The 18,358-nt window shown below is 37.7% G+C and overlaps 2 protein-coding genes across 3 annotated transcripts; one reads left to right on the top strand and one right to left on the bottom strand.

Annotated features, from left to right (window-relative positions):
- The first annotated feature begins 3,801 nt into the window (after window positions 1-3,801).
- On the top strand, window positions 3,802-11,824 carry LOC104224518 (C-type lectin receptor-like tyrosine-protein kinase At1g52310). Of its 2 annotated transcripts, none has more exons than XM_009776197.2 (5): window positions 3,802-4,044; window positions 4,208-4,268; window positions 8,383-8,808; window positions 9,037-9,592; window positions 11,066-11,824. In XM_009776197.2, the coding sequence occupies exons 1-5, from the start codon at window positions 3,961-3,963 to the stop codon at window positions 11,592-11,594; spliced, it is 1,656 nt and encodes a 551-aa protein (XP_009774499.1). In that variant the 5' UTR covers window positions 3,802-3,960; the 3' UTR covers window positions 11,595-11,824. The 2 variants fall into 2 exon arrangements, with proteins under 2 accessions (XP_009774499.1, XP_009774498.1); XM_009776196.2 differs by having other exon boundaries at window positions 3,816-4,044; window positions 8,380-8,808.
- A 479-nt stretch (window positions 11,825-12,303) lies between these two features.
- On the bottom strand, window positions 12,304-17,558 carry LOC104224519 (allantoate deiminase 2). Its single transcript, XM_009776198.2, has 12 exons — window positions 17,295-17,558; window positions 16,380-16,465; window positions 16,028-16,131; window positions 15,872-15,956; window positions 15,640-15,756; window positions 14,423-14,532; window positions 14,238-14,343; window positions 14,045-14,131; window positions 13,317-13,559; window positions 13,073-13,198; window positions 12,838-12,999; window positions 12,304-12,575 (listed from the first exon to the last, which is right to left on the bottom strand). Exons 1-12 carry the CDS (start codon window positions 17,446-17,448, stop codon window positions 12,453-12,455), a joined length of 1,503 nt encoding a protein of 500 aa, XP_009774500.1. The 5' UTR covers window positions 17,449-17,558; the 3' UTR covers window positions 12,304-12,452.
- Between the last annotated feature and the right edge of the window lie 800 nt (window positions 17,559-18,358).

Genomic DNA, 18,358 nt, shown 5'->3' with positions numbered 1-18,358 from the left:
CAGGTTCAGGAAAATATTGCAGGCTTCTGAACCCTTTAGCGCGACCCGCGAGGAATCGCGTGCGGCCGCGGTCGCCTTTGCGCGGTCCGCGGTGGGTGCTGTGCGGCCGCGGTCGGCTTAGCGCGGTCCGCGCGAGGCAAAGGTCCGCAGGTCTTCAGGAAGGGCCAGCGCGACCGCGGTCAGCTTTGCGTGGTCCGCGGTGGGTGCTGTGCGGCCGCGGTCGGCTTAGCACGGTCCGCACAGGGGGCTTCAGAAGAGTATAAATACACGTGAATTTCAGTTATTTTTACACTTTTCAAACCCCCAAAACATAAGAGGCGATTTTCTAAATAACTTTTCTTCTCCAAAACGACTAGTAAGTGATTTCTAACTCATTTTCTTCACTCCTTAACATCTTTTAACATGATTTCAACTTAAAATCAAAGATTTTCATGGGGAAAAATGGGTGTTTTGGGTAGAACCTAGGTTTTTCTAAAAATTGGGGATTTGGACCTTAATTTGGGGTCCGATTTCAAAACAAATTATACATTTGGATTCGTGGGGGAATGGGTAAACGAGTTTTAGTCCGAACCTCGGGTTTCGACCACGTGGGCCCGGGGGTGATTTTGACTTTTTGGAATAAAACTTTGGGAAAACTCATTTTCATGCATTGGGGTTGATTCATTTAGCACTTATTGATGTAATTAAGTAACTTGTGACTATATTCGAGCGGATTGGTGGTGGAATCAAGGGGTAAAGCTATAATTGAGGCTTGAGTGGTGTTCAAAGCTTCGAGGTAAGTGTTTGGTCTAACCTTAGCTTTAGAAATTAGGAGTTGAGTCTTATTTGCTACGTGATAATTGTCGAGTACGACGTATAGGCATGGTGACGAGTATCTATAGGTTGGTGTCTAGTATGACCGTGAGTCCTTATATTGAGGATATTCTGATTTTGTTGTATCTTCCATGCCTTAATGATGATTTTCTATATATTGTAACAAGCATGTGAAAGAAAATTTGATCCCTGCACTTCGAGGAGTGTTGCTCGAGTTATAATACGAATTGTAAAAGTGTACGAGATGATTGAACCCCTATGTAGCATTGGCTCAGGTGGTAAAGTGAGATGAGAAGTGAAAGTGAAAGAAAGAGAAAGAATTATTAAATTGCTCCCTTGCCGGGATGTTTGTTGTTTTGTTGATTATCTCCCTTGTCGGGAAGCTGAGAATATTGATATTGTTCCCTTGCCGGGATTTAACTGCTTAATTGTGTTCCCTTGCCGGTATTTAACTGCTTAATTGTGTTCCCTTGCCGGAATTTAGCTGCTTAATTATATTCCCTTGCCGAGATTTCTATCATTCTTTGTCTACTCCCTTTCCCCTTTGTTTGTGATTGTTGTTTGGGTGAGGAAGAGTGTTAAAGCACGAAGGGTGATGCCGTGCATTATTTGCTATCGTGAGGAAAGAGTGTAAAGCACGAAGGGTGATGCCGTGCATTGTTTGCTATTATGAGGAAAGAGTGTAAAGCACGAAGGGTGATGCCGTGCCGCATGATATACCATTCCATGCCGATTTTATTGATTATATGGTGAGGAAAGAGAGTAAAAGCACGAAGGGTGATGCTGTGCATATTTTTATTATATGATTGTTTTGGGTGAGGACGAGAGTAAAAGCACGAAGGATGATGTCGTGCATTTGTTGATTCCTGATTCCTTGTTGATATCCGAGTTATGTTGTTTCTTTCATTACTTGTTGTTATTTGATTTACTTCGAGGTTATAAATTCCCTTACCCTATTTGCCTTGTGATTGTTTTTTGGGCGAGGAAGAGCGTAAAGCACGAAGGGTGATGCCGTGCAAATTGTTGACTTTTGATTCTTGTTGATATTCTGGCTTTGCTGCTTCTTTCTGTTATTGCGGATTTCTATTTGAAACTGTTACCTCCCCACAACATGTTTCCCCCTCCCACATTGACTGGTTATTTCTGTATCTCTTTTTCGTTGTATATATATATATGTATATGAACCGCATATGTCTATTTGGAGTCTGGTCCTAGCCTTGTCACTACTTCGCCGAGGTTAGGCTGGACACTTGCCAGCACATGGGGTTGTGCTGATACTACACTCTGTGCTCTTTTGCGCAGATCCAGGTCTTGGACAGCAGCAGTAGCGCGGGGTCAGCCTTCAGTCCAGTGAGACACCGAGATAGCCTTGCAGGCGTCCGCAGGCCCGACGTCTCCTCTATCTTTTATTCCAGTATGTTATCTCTTGTATTTCGAGACAAACATCTTATATATTTTTTTCTTTCAAACTGTTGTATTTAGTACTCTTAGAAGTTCGTGAGTAATGTGACACCAATTCTTGGGTAAAGGCATATGTTGATTCTCGCATTATGGTTTCGTATTCTTTAATTTAAGTCTTCCACATAATCATTTAAATTCCGTTGCTTTCATGTTATCACTGATAATTGTTAAAAGAAGAAATTGTTAATGAAGTAAGCAGTTAAGGATTGGCTTGCCTAGCTCGCATTAGTAGGCGCCATCACGACTCCCGAGGGTAGGAAATCCGGGTCGTGACATCTTTATTTCCCTTTCTGTGTTTCTTTTTTCTTTACTTTTAATTTAAATCCTAACCTAATTATTAAAAACCTAGATTAGGTCCTAAATCAAAATTTTATTTGTGAAATAAATCTAATTAACTATTTCTAACATTTGAACAATTAATTTAGCTTAAATAATAACGAAAGGAAATTATTAGTTTAAAACTAAAAATTACAAATGTAAAAGTGACCAATATTTTTGTGATTTTTATTCAATAATGTAATTAATAAACAACTTAAATCCTAAAAATGCAAATAAAAATCAAAATGCAATGCATGAAATTTTTGTAGTATTTTCTTATAATTTTAAAAATATTAAATATGTAACTAAATGCAAACAACAATTAACAAGAAATTCCTAAAAAATTCTATAAAAATAAAAATAATTAAAACAAATCTATTTTTTGTGAATTTATAGGAGTATTTTTACCGGGCAAAAATCACGTGGTTACACTAACTATCCTCTGTTATAACTCTCGAAGATATTGATAAGATTTTCCCACATAATATCTCTTGCACGAAGATTAGTACCAGCATATACAGTGCTTGACAACCAAGAAAAGCGAAGGACAGTACCTCTATCATTGCATGTATCTCTTGAACTCTCTCCTCGTTTATGCTTTCTTCAATAATCCATTTGAAAGGGTTTTCGATTTTTAGAGAGTGATAGAATAGTGAAATAAATATTTTTTGCAAATATTTTTCGATAAAATATTTTTCTTCAAACAAAATACATTCTAGAAGAGAGTAAGGACTTTTTAAACCTATATCAATGCTTGTTATAGAAAAATGTCATTTTAGAAATAGACGCAAAATTTATGAATAATTCTTTAAAAATGTTTATTTATACTTTAAACATATTTCAAATTATAATAAGATAAAAGTTTCATTGATACCTATCAAAATTTAAAAAAATCCTTATATAAAATAAAGAATGAAAAGATTGAAACTTAAATATAATTTTGATACACATATATTAAGTAACAATTATAAACAAAGGTATATTTTACAACAACTTTGAATTCAGATTGCTTTGTTTTTCAAATGCAAATTATTTTGAAGAATTTTCTCAAGGGTAGGGGAAGCCAACACATTTTTTTGGGTGATGAAATATAGTTAGATGCTTCGATTTGACCGAAGTCATTAAAAGGGGTGGGGACAAACATAAGGGGAGAATTAACTACCCTGTCTGTCTGAACAATACTTCTCTTCTCCAAAAGTCCAACGCTCTAAATTCAACTAACCACTCAACTCAACACTTCAACTTCCCCCATTTCCCAAATGTGAAGTCTTTCACTTTCTCTCTTACTAAAACCCTACCCACCCATATCCGCAATGCCCAACTTCACACTGAAATCATTCTAGGTTTTGCTAAAAGAGAGAATAAGTGATGGGTGTTAAGCTTCTGATGCATTTACAGTTCCCTTTACTTCTATTTTCTTGTTTTCTGCTTCAGCTCTCTGCTTCCACTTCTGTAAGTAATAACCCACATATTTATTTCCTTTTATATTGCAAAATATTCCTGTAGATTATTTTAAGTTCAAGAAAAGGGTATCTGAATTTGTTATTGGAATTCATGTAGCTAGTAATGTGAATTTGGAGCAAGTTTTGATTTTTTTTTTTTTTTAAATTCGCAGGTCTCTAATAAGACAGTTGATGCACAAGCAGCTCCTTCTGAGAATCAAAGTCATGATGATGGTAATCATTTTGATTTAATTTGCGACTATTATTCTCCAGTCATTTTATTTGGAACTAACAGATTGGCTGTTGCTAATATGATTAGGCTCTGACTTCTTTCAGAATTTATAATTGAGTTAAATCTATAATTATAGATATACTTTTTATAATCTTTCCTTATATATGACTTTAGGCATCCCGTCCATAAAATATTACTTGTCCCCAACACTAAAGTACCGGGCTTTTAAGGGGACTAGTCTGCTTTATCTACTCCACTAGTAAAACTGAAGTTTACACAATGTCATCATCAAACCAAAGCTGAGCTCGAGTCACACAATTCATAACACAGAGGCCAAATAACAGCTTCCATCTATCAGATTCACAGGACATATGGGTGGAGGCAGGGGAAATAACTGAACTTATAGTTGTTGTAATTGTCAATGGCCAGGTGGAGCACAGTTCTTAGGCTTTCTTAAGCTTAGTTTGAGATGGCAGTGTTAGCCAATTCTGCTTAATGTTTCAGTCTCCGGATCTTGGAAACCTTATCCCAAATGAATTCTTTGAGGCTGATATGCTAGCACAATCATATAAATCAAGCACAATTCGTTTGGCTGTCCATTCACTGTCAAAGCATAGTGGCTCCCGTATCTAAGTACGAAGGTACAGACACTTCCAGAGTGAAAATTCATCTTTAGTTGTGGTATTAGATATAAACAAGTTAATAATACCCAAGTTTCATGGTCCATCATGAGTTTAAGATCTAATGCCTTTTGAACATCTCTTTTGGCTTCTGTTTGCTTGCAAAAATAAGCTTCTTTTTTAAGCACCCAAGTGTATGGCCTAATAGTTTATGAAGTGGTTTTGAGAACCTAAGGTCTCAGGTTCAAATTCAGTGGAGACAAAAACACTAGGTGATTTTTTTCCATTTGTCCAAGCTTTGGTGGACAGAGTTACCTGTTACCCGTTGCTGATGGGAGATCTCAGGTATTTGTCACGACCCTAAACCCGAACCCGATCGTGATGGCGCCTCTCGTGAAGACAAGGCCAGCCGACACATTTCCAATCCAGTTTTAAGCAATTTAACAATAGGCATTTAGTCTTAAACATGCTATAAATCCAAAAGTAAGCAGTGACAATACAAACAATTTGCGGAATACAACCCAACACAGCCCGATACCGTGGTGTCACTAGTCATGAGCATCTAAAAATCCGGAATAAGACAGGAAAGTCTACAGAGTTCAATACAAATCTAAAACAAAGAGAAATAAGATAAGGGAAGAAGCTCTGTGCCGCGAACGCCGACAGCTACCTAAAGAATCTTCGGATCTGCCCGAGCTGGAAAGATCAACACTCGCTAGCGGGATCAACAACGCCTGAATCTGCACACGGGGTTATCTCGTGGCATCATCACTAGGCCCTCGGCCTCATATCAACAAGCCACCTCGTGGCGTACATATCTCAGGCCCTCGGCCTCATAATCATAATCAGTGTTTCCTCACAACATAGGCCCTCGGCCCTACTCAGTTAGAATCTCACAGCCACTCGGGCAACAGTAAAATATAGTGCTCAGCCCAAAATATCATTTAAAATGTCATTTAAGTGTTAAAGCAGAGTAAACATGGTTGAGTTATGAAAAACAGTAGAATATAGCATGACTGAGTTCAAGTATAAAGTCAAAACAATGAGGAAATATCAATAAAAATCCCCTAAGGGTTCAAATAGTTGGCACGAATCCCAAATATGACATTCAGCCCAAAACATGATGATAGCAAATAGTTTTCAGTCAAATAAGCGGTAAAACAATCATTCGAGACGGACTAAGTCACAATTCCCAACAGTGCACGACCCCACGCTCGTCATCTAGCGTGTGCGTCACCTCAATATAGCACAACGATGTGCAATCTTGGGTTTCATACCCTCGGGACATCATTTACAATCATTACTCACCTCAATCCGGTCCAAACTCAAGCCCGCAACGCCTTTGCCCCTCGAATCGGCCTCCACTCGCGTCGAATCTATCCAAAATCAGAATCACGGCGTCAAAATATGCTAAGGGGACGAAGCCCAAGCGAAAATAATCAATATACAACACAAATCCCGAAATTACCAAAACCTAACCCCCGGGCCCACGTCTCGGAATTCGATAAAATTCACATCAATAGATTCCTCATCTCCCCACGAGTTCACACATGTCAAAAGTACCAAAATCCGACCACAAATGGTCCCTCGAATCCTCAAGTTTAGGTCTCCAATACCAAGCCCTAGTTTCCCCAATTTTAACCCTTAAATTCCATTAATTATAGCTCTAATCCGTGAAATAATACCATGAGAACGAGTTTTAGGTCCAAAATCCTTACCTCAATGAAGTTCCCTTGAAATCCTTCTTCAAAATCGTCCAAAAAGCTCCAAAGCCGACTTAAAAATGGTGGAATAGCTTAAAAAGTCGCGAAGGAAACAATTTATACATTCTGACCCAGGCATTTTCGCATCTGCGGTACCGCTTTTGCGGTCAAGGCCACCGCATCTGCGGTCCTCACTTAAGTCCCAGCTTTCCGCATCTGCGATCCACTATTCGCACCTGCGCCATCGCAAGTGCGGTTCTCCAATCGCTTCTGCGGTTTCTGACTCCCTAGCTCCTTTCCGCTTCTGCGGCCCCGTTCATCGCATCTGCGACATCGCACCTGCGGTCCCCAATCCGCAGGTGCGGAAATACCAGAAGCAGAAAATCTGCAGCTTCATCAAAATCTCAAACTCTCCGTCAACCATCCGAAATCACCCCGAGGCCCCCCGGGACCTCAACCAAAAGAACCAACATATCGCAAAACCTTATTCAAACTTATACAAATCTTCAAAACACCTCAAACAACATCAGATCAACCAACACTCATCAGATTCAAGTCTAAGTTCCCAAAATCTTCCGAATTCCGCTTTTAATCAAAAACCCAACCAAACTACGTCTGAATGACCTGAAATTTTGCACACACATTCCAAATGACACAACGAACTACTGCAACTCTTGGAATTCCATTTTGACCCCTATATCAAAATCTCACCTATCAACCGGAAAACGCCAAAAATTCAATTTCGCCAATTCAAGCCTAAATCTACTCCGGACCTCCAAAACACATTCCGATCACGCTCCTAAGTCCCAAATCACCTCCCGAAGCTATCTGAATCACCGGAACTCACATCCGAGCCCTCTAACATTTAAGTCAACATCCGGTTGACTTTTCCAACTTAAGCTTCCTCAAAAAAGATTAAGTGTCTCAAACCTTACCAAATCCTTTCCGAACCCGAGCCAACCAACCCGATCACATATATAACCGATAGACAAAGCAATAAGAAGCAGAAATGGGGGAAACGGAGCGGTAACTCATGAGACGACTGACCGGGTCGTCACAGTATCCCATAGAATTAGTCGAGTTGCGTGTAAGCTGGCCCAGACACCATGGTTATAAAAAAAAAAGCTTCTTTCATGTAAATATTAGTCACGTTTTTGAATTTGATTTGCAGTACTTTTTTCTGCTTGTTTTACCATTTACCCCATCCCTTGTCCCAGAAAAGTGGGCAGAGATAGAAGAATGTTATCGTGGGAAAGCAACATAGGAGCTTTTCACTCAATAGAATTTCCAAAAATTAGAAGAAGCCGTTGAGTCAGTTGGTAGTACCTTGTTCTAGTTCTAGTTCAATTTAAGGAAAGAGGGAAGAGACAAAATACACTAGGTAATTTCTTCTCATCTACCTAAGTTTTGGTGGGCAGAGTTACGCGGTACCTGTACTAGTGAGAGGTAGATTGCACGCTAGCTAGCCTGGACACCACTGTTATAAAAAAAATTAAAAAAAGAGCAAAAGAAAGTTAAGTAGGAAAAATGTATGAGTGACTATCTAGGGGAAAGTCTGGATAAGTTTTGAGTATTATTTTTCCGCTCGCTAATAAATAAAAAAAAGTTTTAGTATTATTTTTTTCTTTCTAGATAAATCAAGAAGTTAGAATAAGTATAATTATAGCACTAGTGTAACTGAAACTTATTTTGATCTGTCAAAATGATTTTTCTTAGTGTAATTTGTGATTTTTAACTACTCTAGTTATTATGTCTCATCTGTTTGACACTATTGTCTACTGTTTTGCAAGCAGAAAGATGTGATCCTGGTTGGTTTAGCAGCCCAAATGGGAAAAAGTGTTTCAAATATAATGCAACCTCTTTGCAATGGGATGAATCAGAGATTTACTGCAACGGTTTTGGAGGAAACCTTGCTGCCATAACATCTTCAGAAGAACTGAACTTTGTCCAAAAGCTCTGTGGCAATGATAGTAACGGATGCTGGGTTGGTGGAAAGAGCATTAATACTACTGCTGGTTTTGGTTGGAAATGGTCTGACAATGAAGCTAGCTGGAATGAGAGTCTTGATCTTAAGTCAACTTTTAACTCAAGTTGCAAAAATTTCTCATGCTATGGCTTTAAGTCAGTGGATTTGTGTACATCGATAACCAATGGCAGTACACCCCTTATAGCTGAGAGATGCAATACAACTCATGCTTCTTTATGCATGCTTGATGCTGGTAAGTGATTGCAGAACAACTTATTTCTAATTGCTTTTCTTCACCAAGTGTAATTTTGAAAAGTGGGAGCAAACTCTTTTCCTAATATAATATGGTGATGATATGTGACTAACAACTCTGTAGTTCCCTTTTAATTTTTCCATAAGCAGTACATTTTAGATAACAGTAATCCAATCTACGTGCCTTAATTAGATATTGAATAATCTTCTTATGTTTTTGATACATTAGGGAGCAAGTGTCGCCATATGCGCTGCCACAGGGAATATCTCATAATCCTTGCAGTTGTGAGTGGGTTGATTCTTTGCACTACTTTGGCTGTTGTGATATGGCTTCTTGTTTATAGGCGAAGTAAAAGACGGAGAAGATCTCGTGCATCATTAGCATTAGTTCCGCCATCTTGGAAAATCTTCAATCGTGACGAAGTAAAGTCCATGACAAAGAATTTCAGTGAAGTAAATCGTCTCCTTGGGGATGCCAAAACAGGTGGTACCTATAGTGGGCTTTTACCTGACGGTTCAAGGGTGGCTGTGAAAAGATTGAAGAGGTCTGGCTTTCAGAGGAAGAAGGAGTTCTACTCTGAGATTGGAAGGGTTGCAAGACTTCATCATCCAAATCTGGTCTCCATCAAAGGATGTTGTTATCATCATGGTGACCGCTATATCCTGTACGAGTTTATTATCAATGGACCCCTGGATAGGTGGCTACACCATATTCCTAGAGGAGGTAGGAGTTTGGACTGGAGCATGAGAATGAAAGTCGCCACCACCCTTGCTCAAGGAATTGCGTAAGTAGCGTTAATATTATCTTCATCTCCATTGTAGATTAGGAATAAATATTTTAATTTATCCTTGAGATGGATTATTTTAGTTAGAAATGTGCGTTTATTCTTTAAATCTTGTCATACATCCCTTTTTTGGACACGAGTATGAACTCATATATACATGTTTGGCTTCATGTCAATTGGAGGATGTTATCGGGAAGTGATACAAGGGTAAATATAGATGGTTCGAATACATGATTTATACAATTGAAAAAAGAAAAAGAAGAAGAATGCATGATCTCTCTTGCAATATTTCCCTTCTTACTCCTTTGACATGGAAATGCTGGTGAATAAAATTTCCAGAGGCTTATGAGACCACTCACCGCCCAATCCCCAACAAGAAATATGTATGGAAGAATTTTTGGAAGGTACAAGAGGAAGCCTATATATTAATTCCAATTATTCATGATGATATAAGATAGACCAATCCACGGGCTTATCTAGCATCATCAGATTTAATTAATATGATGAATAATGTATGGTCCCTGGTGGTTTAACTTTTCATGGACTTCTTTGATCAGATTGTATTACTTTCCATAATTTATTTGGTATAAATTGAAAAATATAGGTCACTTGAGTAAGCTAGGCTCTACTTCCTCAGGGAAGGGGTAAGGTCTGCGTATACACTACCCTCCCCGGACCCCACATGTGGGATTATATTGGTTATGTTGTTGTTGCTGTTGTTGTGCTTGAGTAAGCTGGGGTCATTTCGTACTTTTAGAAATCTAGAAAGTTTGCAAGTAGGTCTTTGTAATTCTTTTATGCTAAAAAGAATTCAAACAGAAACGAGATAGAAGAGATAAAATACTTAAGGAAATGGATGCCAGTGACATCTCAGTTATAAACAAAACCTTCAAATTATATAGGATAGTTACATATTACTGTTCTTTTGTGTTCATGTGTTTCCGTTTTGAGTGTCTTACATTGTTCTCGGGAGGATGTATACAGAAAGCAAAGAAGTCATTCTAAGTACAAAGTAAAGAAGTTGTGCATATCTACGAGTTATATGGAGGTCGCTGTCATACGCAAAGCAACTAAGATGCCTAGTTCTCGCTATCGATGGATAGGTACCTTAAAACCAGTCACGTCTATGGTATATTTATTAAAAAAGAAAAATAGAATAAGACAATGCAGGGTCTATTACTAAATTATGTTATTCTCTGTTAATAAATTATGTTACTATCTATTACTACTAAATTAGTTTATTACCTAATTAATTTCTGAATTGAGGGATCTAGCTGGCTAAGGTGAGAATGACTGGTCTGGTTGTGTTGTTGTATGGAGGTAGTTGTTGAAAACTCTCGGTTTTGTCATACTGTTTCAGCTAGTGCACAAGAGATGCTGACTCAAGAGCATGGCATTATTTGCTTGCAAACCTCTGTAATGGCAATTCTTTGCTTGTACATAGTTTTGTGCTTATTTCATCAAATTTGACAGGTTTCTTCATGACAAAGTGAAGCCACAAGTTGTGCATAGGGATATTCGTGCAAGCAATGTACTTCTTGACGAAGATTTTGGCGCACATCTAATGGGAGTTGGTCTGTCTAAGTTTGTACCGTGGGAAGTTATGCATGAGAGGAGAGTCATGGCAGGTGGTACTCATGGGTATCTTGCTCCGGAGTTTGTTTACAGAAATGAGCTTACTACAAAGAGTGACGTGTATAGCTTTGGAGTTCTCCTGCTTGAAATTATGAGCGGTCGGAGACCAGCACAAGCAGTTGATTCTGTTGGTTGGCAGAGTATATTTGAATGGGCCACGCCTCTGGTGCAGGCTCATCGCTATGTAGAGCTCTTGGATCCTGTCATATCATCTTCTTCCTCTTCTCATATTCCTGAAGTTGGAGTTATCCAAAAGGTTGTTGACCTTGTTTATTCTTGTACACAACATGTGCCGTCAATGCGTCCTAGGATGTCCCACGTTGTCCACCAGCTGCAACAATTAGCTCAACCTCCTAGTGTAAAGTAAGTGGAGAAGAATTACAGATCTGCAGTTCTTTTAACAGAAACTAGTTACACGATGTTTCTAACCTATTTGCAAGGGCCACAACTGTTTTAGGATTTTATTGTCACCTTGCTGATGGACATGCAATGCCTTGAAACAGTCCATAATGGTTAAAATGTAGCTACAGTTACTAATCTGTACGTGTAAGACCAGTTGATTTTCACTTGATATCACCAAAGCCAGCATGCATTTCATCTTGTGGGTGCTTTATATTATATAATTTAGTACCACTATCGTCAAAGTTCATTTCTAATTTCCTGTGTTAAATTGTCATTATGCGTAACAACCTATTCAAGATATGTCCACGGATTCTTTTTGAAATATTGTCAAAAGAATTCCAGAAACATGTTTGTTCCAAAAACATGTTTGTTTAAATTCTTTCAAGAAACTTCTGCAAAAAAAGGTTCGTGAAGAAGTGTTTTGATGGTTTGTAAATAGTTCTTCCATTTACAAAACACACACAACTTAAAAAAAAAAAACACTTTTCGAACATGCTTTCTTTTTGCACAAGTTGTCTTCTCATTTTTCAAAAGTTAAAAGGATTTAAAGCAACTTAGGCTAAACTTGGTCGGACGGTAGATATCTGTTCTGCAAGGATGTCGCTTCAAAAATTTCAAAGAGATTATTGCTTTTGTATATTCGCTCGTTTATTCGAATCATGCTCAAGCAAGAGTTTGATCAAACGTCGGTTCACTATGAACAGGCGAAATTGCTATTTGCAAATATACATTTTCATTATTGCAACTACAGAAGTTTGAATCGATGTATATACATAATATGATTACGAATGGAAAACTAGATTGCATTGCAGAATGCCGGTAATTACAAGAGGGTCTCCAAAAATGTAAGTACTGCCATTCCAGCTGCCCAAATATCATCATCTAATACATGCTCCGCAGGAGAATGGCTGATGCCTCCACGACAACGCACAAATAGCATTCCCACCTATCGAAAAATAGTGAATCTTTAATACAAACAAGAAAGAAAATCACGTTCATAGTGTCAATGAAGTGGGTAAAACCATGGGAGACATAGGCATTCCTATTTGCCTAAGTGGATAGAGCTACCTAGTACCTGTACTCTAAGAGGTAGCAAGTGCTTGGTGAAATATTCGAGTCTCGCAAGTGGCCCTTACACCACCATTATCAAAAGAAAGAAAGAAAATCACGTCCAAGTCGAAAAATACAAGGTTTTGAGTATAGCTCACCTTGGTTAGATGAGACATGGCCATTGCATCATGACCTGCTCCACTCATCAGTACTGGAACATCACCTGGATCCTCACCAGTAATTCTCTTCAAAGCAGCATGAGATGCAGATTTCAGCTCTGTGCTTAGGCCAGGATCGCAAACGACAGCATTTGCATCATGCTAAACCAATAAGAGAAGTGTTAGTCATAGAATATGCAGCAGGTAATGCCACAAATAATTAGGTATCTCTCACCTTTCGCTCAACGTTACAAAAGACGGAACGTCGATCACACATATGATAAAGTTTATTGGAGAATTCGTAAATTATAGCTTCTCGTCCCGTGTCATCCATTGCACGTACATCTACAGTGAATGTCACCTGTGAAAAATGCATATATATAGTAATAAGCATCCCAGAGATTCTTTCCCTGAATATTGGATGACGAACAATGAAACGGTATGTGAGTTGTACGCCAGAAGTTTTAAGGAGTGCTTGCCTGGCCTGGAATGACATTACTTGCACTTGGCCAACTTGATATCTCTCCAACAGTACAGACCAGAGATCCTGCAAGAGATTCCACTGTTGAAGAAGCGCATTGACCATCATAGGACAGATAATAGTCAGGTTGTTTACAAAGGCTTTCCAGAAATACAATTAGTTCAGCAGCTGCAACCATAGGATCCTGTCGCATATTCATAGGCACTGTTCCTGCATGTCCTTGTGTGCCTCTCACTGTCACCTGCAGTGCTTAATTCAAAGGTCTGGTCAAGCTAGCATTACTTCAACCAAAATTATATGGGACAATATATACCAAAAGGAGATGAGTGGTAGCAACTAGAAGTGAGTCAAGCTGTAGATTGTGCATAGAACAGATTTCCCGGACAAATCATTTTCTCACATACTTTAAGTACTTTTCCCCTTTGTAATATCATATCATCACAAAGATCAGAACTGCCTTTTACTTAACAAAACTAGATAGACTGAATAGATATAACAGCCAATCAGACATTCTTATTTCTTCATTGCACGTTATATACCAGAAGGGATGACATAACATGATCCAACATCTTACAAGGAGGGATGAAACAAACCGTGGAAATCAAAAACTAGAAAAAGGTGGTTTCGCTACAGGAAAGGAAAAAATGGAGTTGAACATGGACGATAAGTTTTTAGTTAGAATAAAAGCGGATGACAGCCAAGAGGCGGTAGGATAAGAATACACACCTTCAACCTTGTCTGCCCTGCAATGCCTTTTACTAAACCAAGAGGGAGACCAACATTCTCCAGTACGGGTCCTTGTTCAATGTGAACCTGCGAAAGACCATTTGAATAAGATCCACCATCAGCAACTATATTACCAGAGATCTTATGAAGTAGTTTGTAATTTCAATATGGCATATTGAAAACTTTTATTGACCTCAACATAGCCCCAAACTGATTCTGGTTCATATTTGAGCTGCAAAAGGTTTTCTTCTGTAGTTTCTATAGAACTTGCTCTGAGAGCACCTTGCACTGTCAGACCACTGAAAACAGTTGCACATTAATGTTTGAGAAAAAAAAGCCATACAAACAAAGACAAGCTTTTAGGTTAGCCATACAAACTTCTTATCATGTATTTGCAATGCTGAAACTGGCAATAAGCCAGCAATAGCTGCACTTCCTAAGAAGGTCGACTGGAACCTCACTCCCTCCTCATCACTAAATGCAATTACCTGCAAAACAGTACATAAGATATTTGCAAAGCAGGAGAAACTAAAATAATATTTGATATGATATTAACTGAAAATAAAAGTTGTAAAATAGAAAGAATACAAAAGAGAAGTCAGATTGGCAGCAACAACACATTAGGCAACTAGCACTATTATTAGTGCTGTAACACTTTCTACAACTGCTCAAGGATGTAAACGCAAAATTTTGACTGTCCAAGGATATAATGTTCAAAGAGGGGAAAATATACTTTTTGAGCTATGGTTAGAGGGCCAAGAGAGGAAAATTACACAGCTCGGTAGTGAGTTCACACACTTAAAAGATGAAAGACAAGGAGATAAGGACTTTCCCAAAGAAGAAGAAAGATGCAATAAGAAGGAGAAGGAAAACCAGGGAACGCTAAACTTAACAAATACTCTCACACTCTTACAGATGGATTTGAACTTGTCCTCTTGAAGTTTAGTACTATACATCAGCAAGCATCACTCAGAAGTTATGAAAACTACTACACGCTATGACAGGAACTTTGGCTAGTACAGAGTCTACAGACATATTCAGCAAAGCAGATTCCATTAGTAGGGAAAGACAGAGAGCTAACAAGTATTAACCAATTTTCCACTTCAAGGCATCATATGCAATTCGCATCTTTCGCGACCACAAACATTAGCTTGCAACTTAGCAACCACAAACATTAGCTTCCAAGCGTTTTAAATGTAAACCTCAAAGACAGATTGACAGAATCTGAAACATAGCAGTTGAAACCAGAACAAAGCCCAAACCTCAAAGATCATTTGTGGGAAATCTTATGGCTAGCAACTCACAACTAGTACTTGAACTATAGGATCCTCATCAATCTAGCAACTGAAATGTGATAGTTACGTTAAAGAAAAAATTACTTTCTGTAATTCAGATTGAGCACTTCCCCTAACAGTTGTCTTTAGGAAATGAGAGGTCAAAAATAACGTTGCAGTCCCCCCCTTGGATATAGCTGATAACTTTTAAAAAATGCATTTGATATACCCTTGCGGTTACAACAAAGAATAACAGAACAGAAAACAGAAAAGATGATAATATTCCAGGGTAACATGTTTACTGATATTTTTGTGTCTCACCTCAACCGGCCGCCTGAGTTTATCCAACCTCCCAGTGGCATTCAATGCCTTCAACGCAGATATTGCACATACTATGCCCAATGAGCCATCAAAGTATCCAGCATCGATAACTGTATCCTGTTGCAACACAAAACATTCAATTTCAGGTTCTTATGCAACATCTTAAACTAGTGATGCTGGGAAGTAAAACAAATACACTAAAAGAAATGATGTAAGGAAATCAATGGTTCACCAAATGAGAGCCAATTAACAAAGCTTTTTCACTTGGATTAATCCCTTCAGCCCGACCATGGACATTGCCCATTTGGTCCACCCACCTGGAATCAGGAGTTCTCTCAATTAAGCTTTCTGAAGCATTAAAATACAATATGATAAGTTGAAAACTTACGTCTTCAAGCCCGCATCTTCCATCCATGCACGAAGAAGATTTCCTGCTCTGATCGATCCTGGGCTCTGGAATGTCCTTTCAAGGTAGTCACTCGCATCACTTACCTGCCACACAACACAAAACTTGTTACTTCAACTCATCCACTGACGAAAAGTTGGATAAGAGATATATAGCAGCCGTGAAATGGACTAACAGATTTTTAAAATTTGAAAACTTTCATTGGTACATATTGTATTGTATGTATTCCAAGAAAAAGAAAACTCTGGCAAGACACAAGAAAAAAACATTCCTCACAGGAAATTTGACTTCCACTAGTAATGATATAAATAGTTTGCCTTGCTTTAGTTAATACCTTTCCAAGCTCATTAAGTCTTGCAACAGCTTCCTCCTTGAGGATTTCAGGAAACAGATCATACTTCATGCCTTCTATATTTTCACCTAATGGCCACAAAAGAGCACCACATTATTACAACTTTGAAGTTGTTTATTATAAAAAGAGCAATTTTTGCTTTTTTTATATTAAAAAAAAACGAATCTTGCCCTATCAGATTGAAAGGAAACAGTTCTGCATTATGATAAATACAACTTTTTGGATTTGGAAAGAACCAATTTTTAGAGATATTCAATATTACGATTTAGAAAAGATGACTTTTTTTTTTTACAGAAATGACTATTCATGGAGACAGATGCAGAGAGTTATTAACCTGGAAAATAATCAAACTAATAAAAGAAACAGAATCATACTTTTGTACTCTGTCTGATGTTATGATTCGAGACGTAATGAATTGAAGAGGGGCACGAATATACAAACATGAAGATATAGGGACTAATTTTTCCAGTAGCTAGAGAACCATGACTTATACTCTATTAGATAAAATTAATTGCTAAGCCTGAAACTAAAATGTAAAACAACCCAATATAGTTTCTTCAGATGATAAGGACAACTGTCTAAGCAAAACGGTCCCCAAAAACTTGCAAAAGCATCATGAGAAAAAGGACTAAGATACGCATTAAAAGAATGAGGAATATTTGAAGAATAAACAAAAAGGTCACAACTTTTTATCATCCCATTAACAAATCATTCCCAAATATCCTATATCTAAATTACCAACAACGTCGTCAACAACAAAACCAAATAAAAGGACCTTAACCATACATTTCGAGCTTCAGATATTGAAGGGTTCATTTATAATCCAAAATGGTCTAAAAACGACAACTTGTCATGTACAAAAAGAAAAAACACAAATAAATGAATACTCGAAATTACCAAAGAATGTGTTAGCAGAAGTAGCCATGGTGAAAGAAGGATAAAGAACCAGAAAGAAACATAAGATCGAAACGAAGTTCTTCGTCATTGCATGGGAAATTGGAAATGACGTTTGGATGGTTGGATTAGAAGAGTGAAGAGAAGGAGCCGCCATGGCTACTTGCTGCAAGCTTATGGAGGAAACAACAAAAGCAAGCAAACAAGGCCACGGCTCTCTCTCTCTCTCAAAATGAGAAAGATAAGTGACTTTTAGATTATAGGAATCCACTACACACCACTACTCCTATAATAATATACATACACCCACCTCGTTATTTGTTCTCAGCTAATACTCGTGGCTCGTGACTCCTGAAGGCTCTACCTGTTTTTTTCTTTTTTCGGGTTTATGGGTCCCAAAATGGTCTCGGACCCAAAGCAAGATGCTGTGGGTTCCACCAAATATTTATTCTTGTATAAATAAATTCATTTCTTTTATAGTAATTCTATTTTATTCCTCCCTTTTTCGTCATTTCTCTTTTCTTTTTCTGGAGTCCAGTGTTCAGCACTATATTACCAAACACGGATCCAAAATGTAAAATTTATGGGTTCAATTTTAAATTTGTTAATATTGAATTTATTAAATTCTTAAAGTTATGGTTCGTATCTATTATTTTTATAATTTTAATAAATTTTTATTTCGCATCAAAAGTTATGAGTTCAATTGAACCCGGTTATACTGTACTACATCCGCCACTTATGTTACTTCCTCTATTTCAGTTTAAATGACCTATTTTTCTTATTAATTCGTTTAAAAGAGAATGACATATTTTTATATTTAGATAGTATAATTTAACTTTAAATTTTTTATTTTACTCATTTTACTTTTAATGAAGAGCTATAATAGCCAGTGGCGGATGTAGTGTAGTCTTAACGGGTTCAACTGAACCCATAACTTTTGATGTGGAGTAAAATTTAATGTAAAAATTTATTAAAATTATAAAAATAGTAGATATGAACCCATAACTTTAAAGATATAATTTTTTTAATGCTAAAATTTTAAAAGTTGAACCCATAGAATTTAAATC

This window comes from Nicotiana sylvestris, chromosome 2 (assembly GCF_000393655.2).
Source record: "Nicotiana sylvestris chromosome 2, ASM39365v2, whole genome shotgun sequence".
In the NCBI taxonomy this organism is placed as follows: Eukaryota; Viridiplantae; Streptophyta; class Magnoliopsida; order Solanales; family Solanaceae; genus Nicotiana; species Nicotiana sylvestris.
This window is presented reverse-complemented; position numbering and strand designations above follow the sequence as displayed.

Excerpts from the sequence above, each read along its gene's own strand:
- LOC104224518 (XM_009776196.2), top strand. The coding sequence starts at position 3,961 with ATGGGTGTTAAGCTTCTGATGCATTTACAGTTCCCTTTACTTCTATTT. Across the intron at positions 4,045-4,207 it reads AGCTCTCTGCTTCCACTTCT|GTCTCTAATAAGACAGTTGA; the intron begins GTAAGTAATAAC and ends TTAAATTCGCAG. Across the intron at positions 9,593-11,065 it reads ACCCTTGCTCAAGGAATTGC|GTTTCTTCATGACAAAGTGA; the intron begins GTAAGTAGCGTT and ends CAAATTTGACAG.
- LOC104224519 (XM_009776198.2), bottom strand. The coding sequence starts at position 17,448 with ATGGCGGCTCCTTCTCTTCACTCTTCTAATCCAACCATCCAAACGTCA. Across the intron at positions 16,466-17,294 it reads TTCTGCTAACACATTCTTTG|GTGAAAATATAGAAGGCATG; the intron begins GTAATTTCGAGT and ends TGTGGCCATTAG. Across the intron at positions 13,000-13,072 it reads TTTGTAACGTTGAGCGAAAG|CATGATGCAAATGCTGTCGT; the intron begins GTGAGAGATACC and ends TTATTGGTTTAG.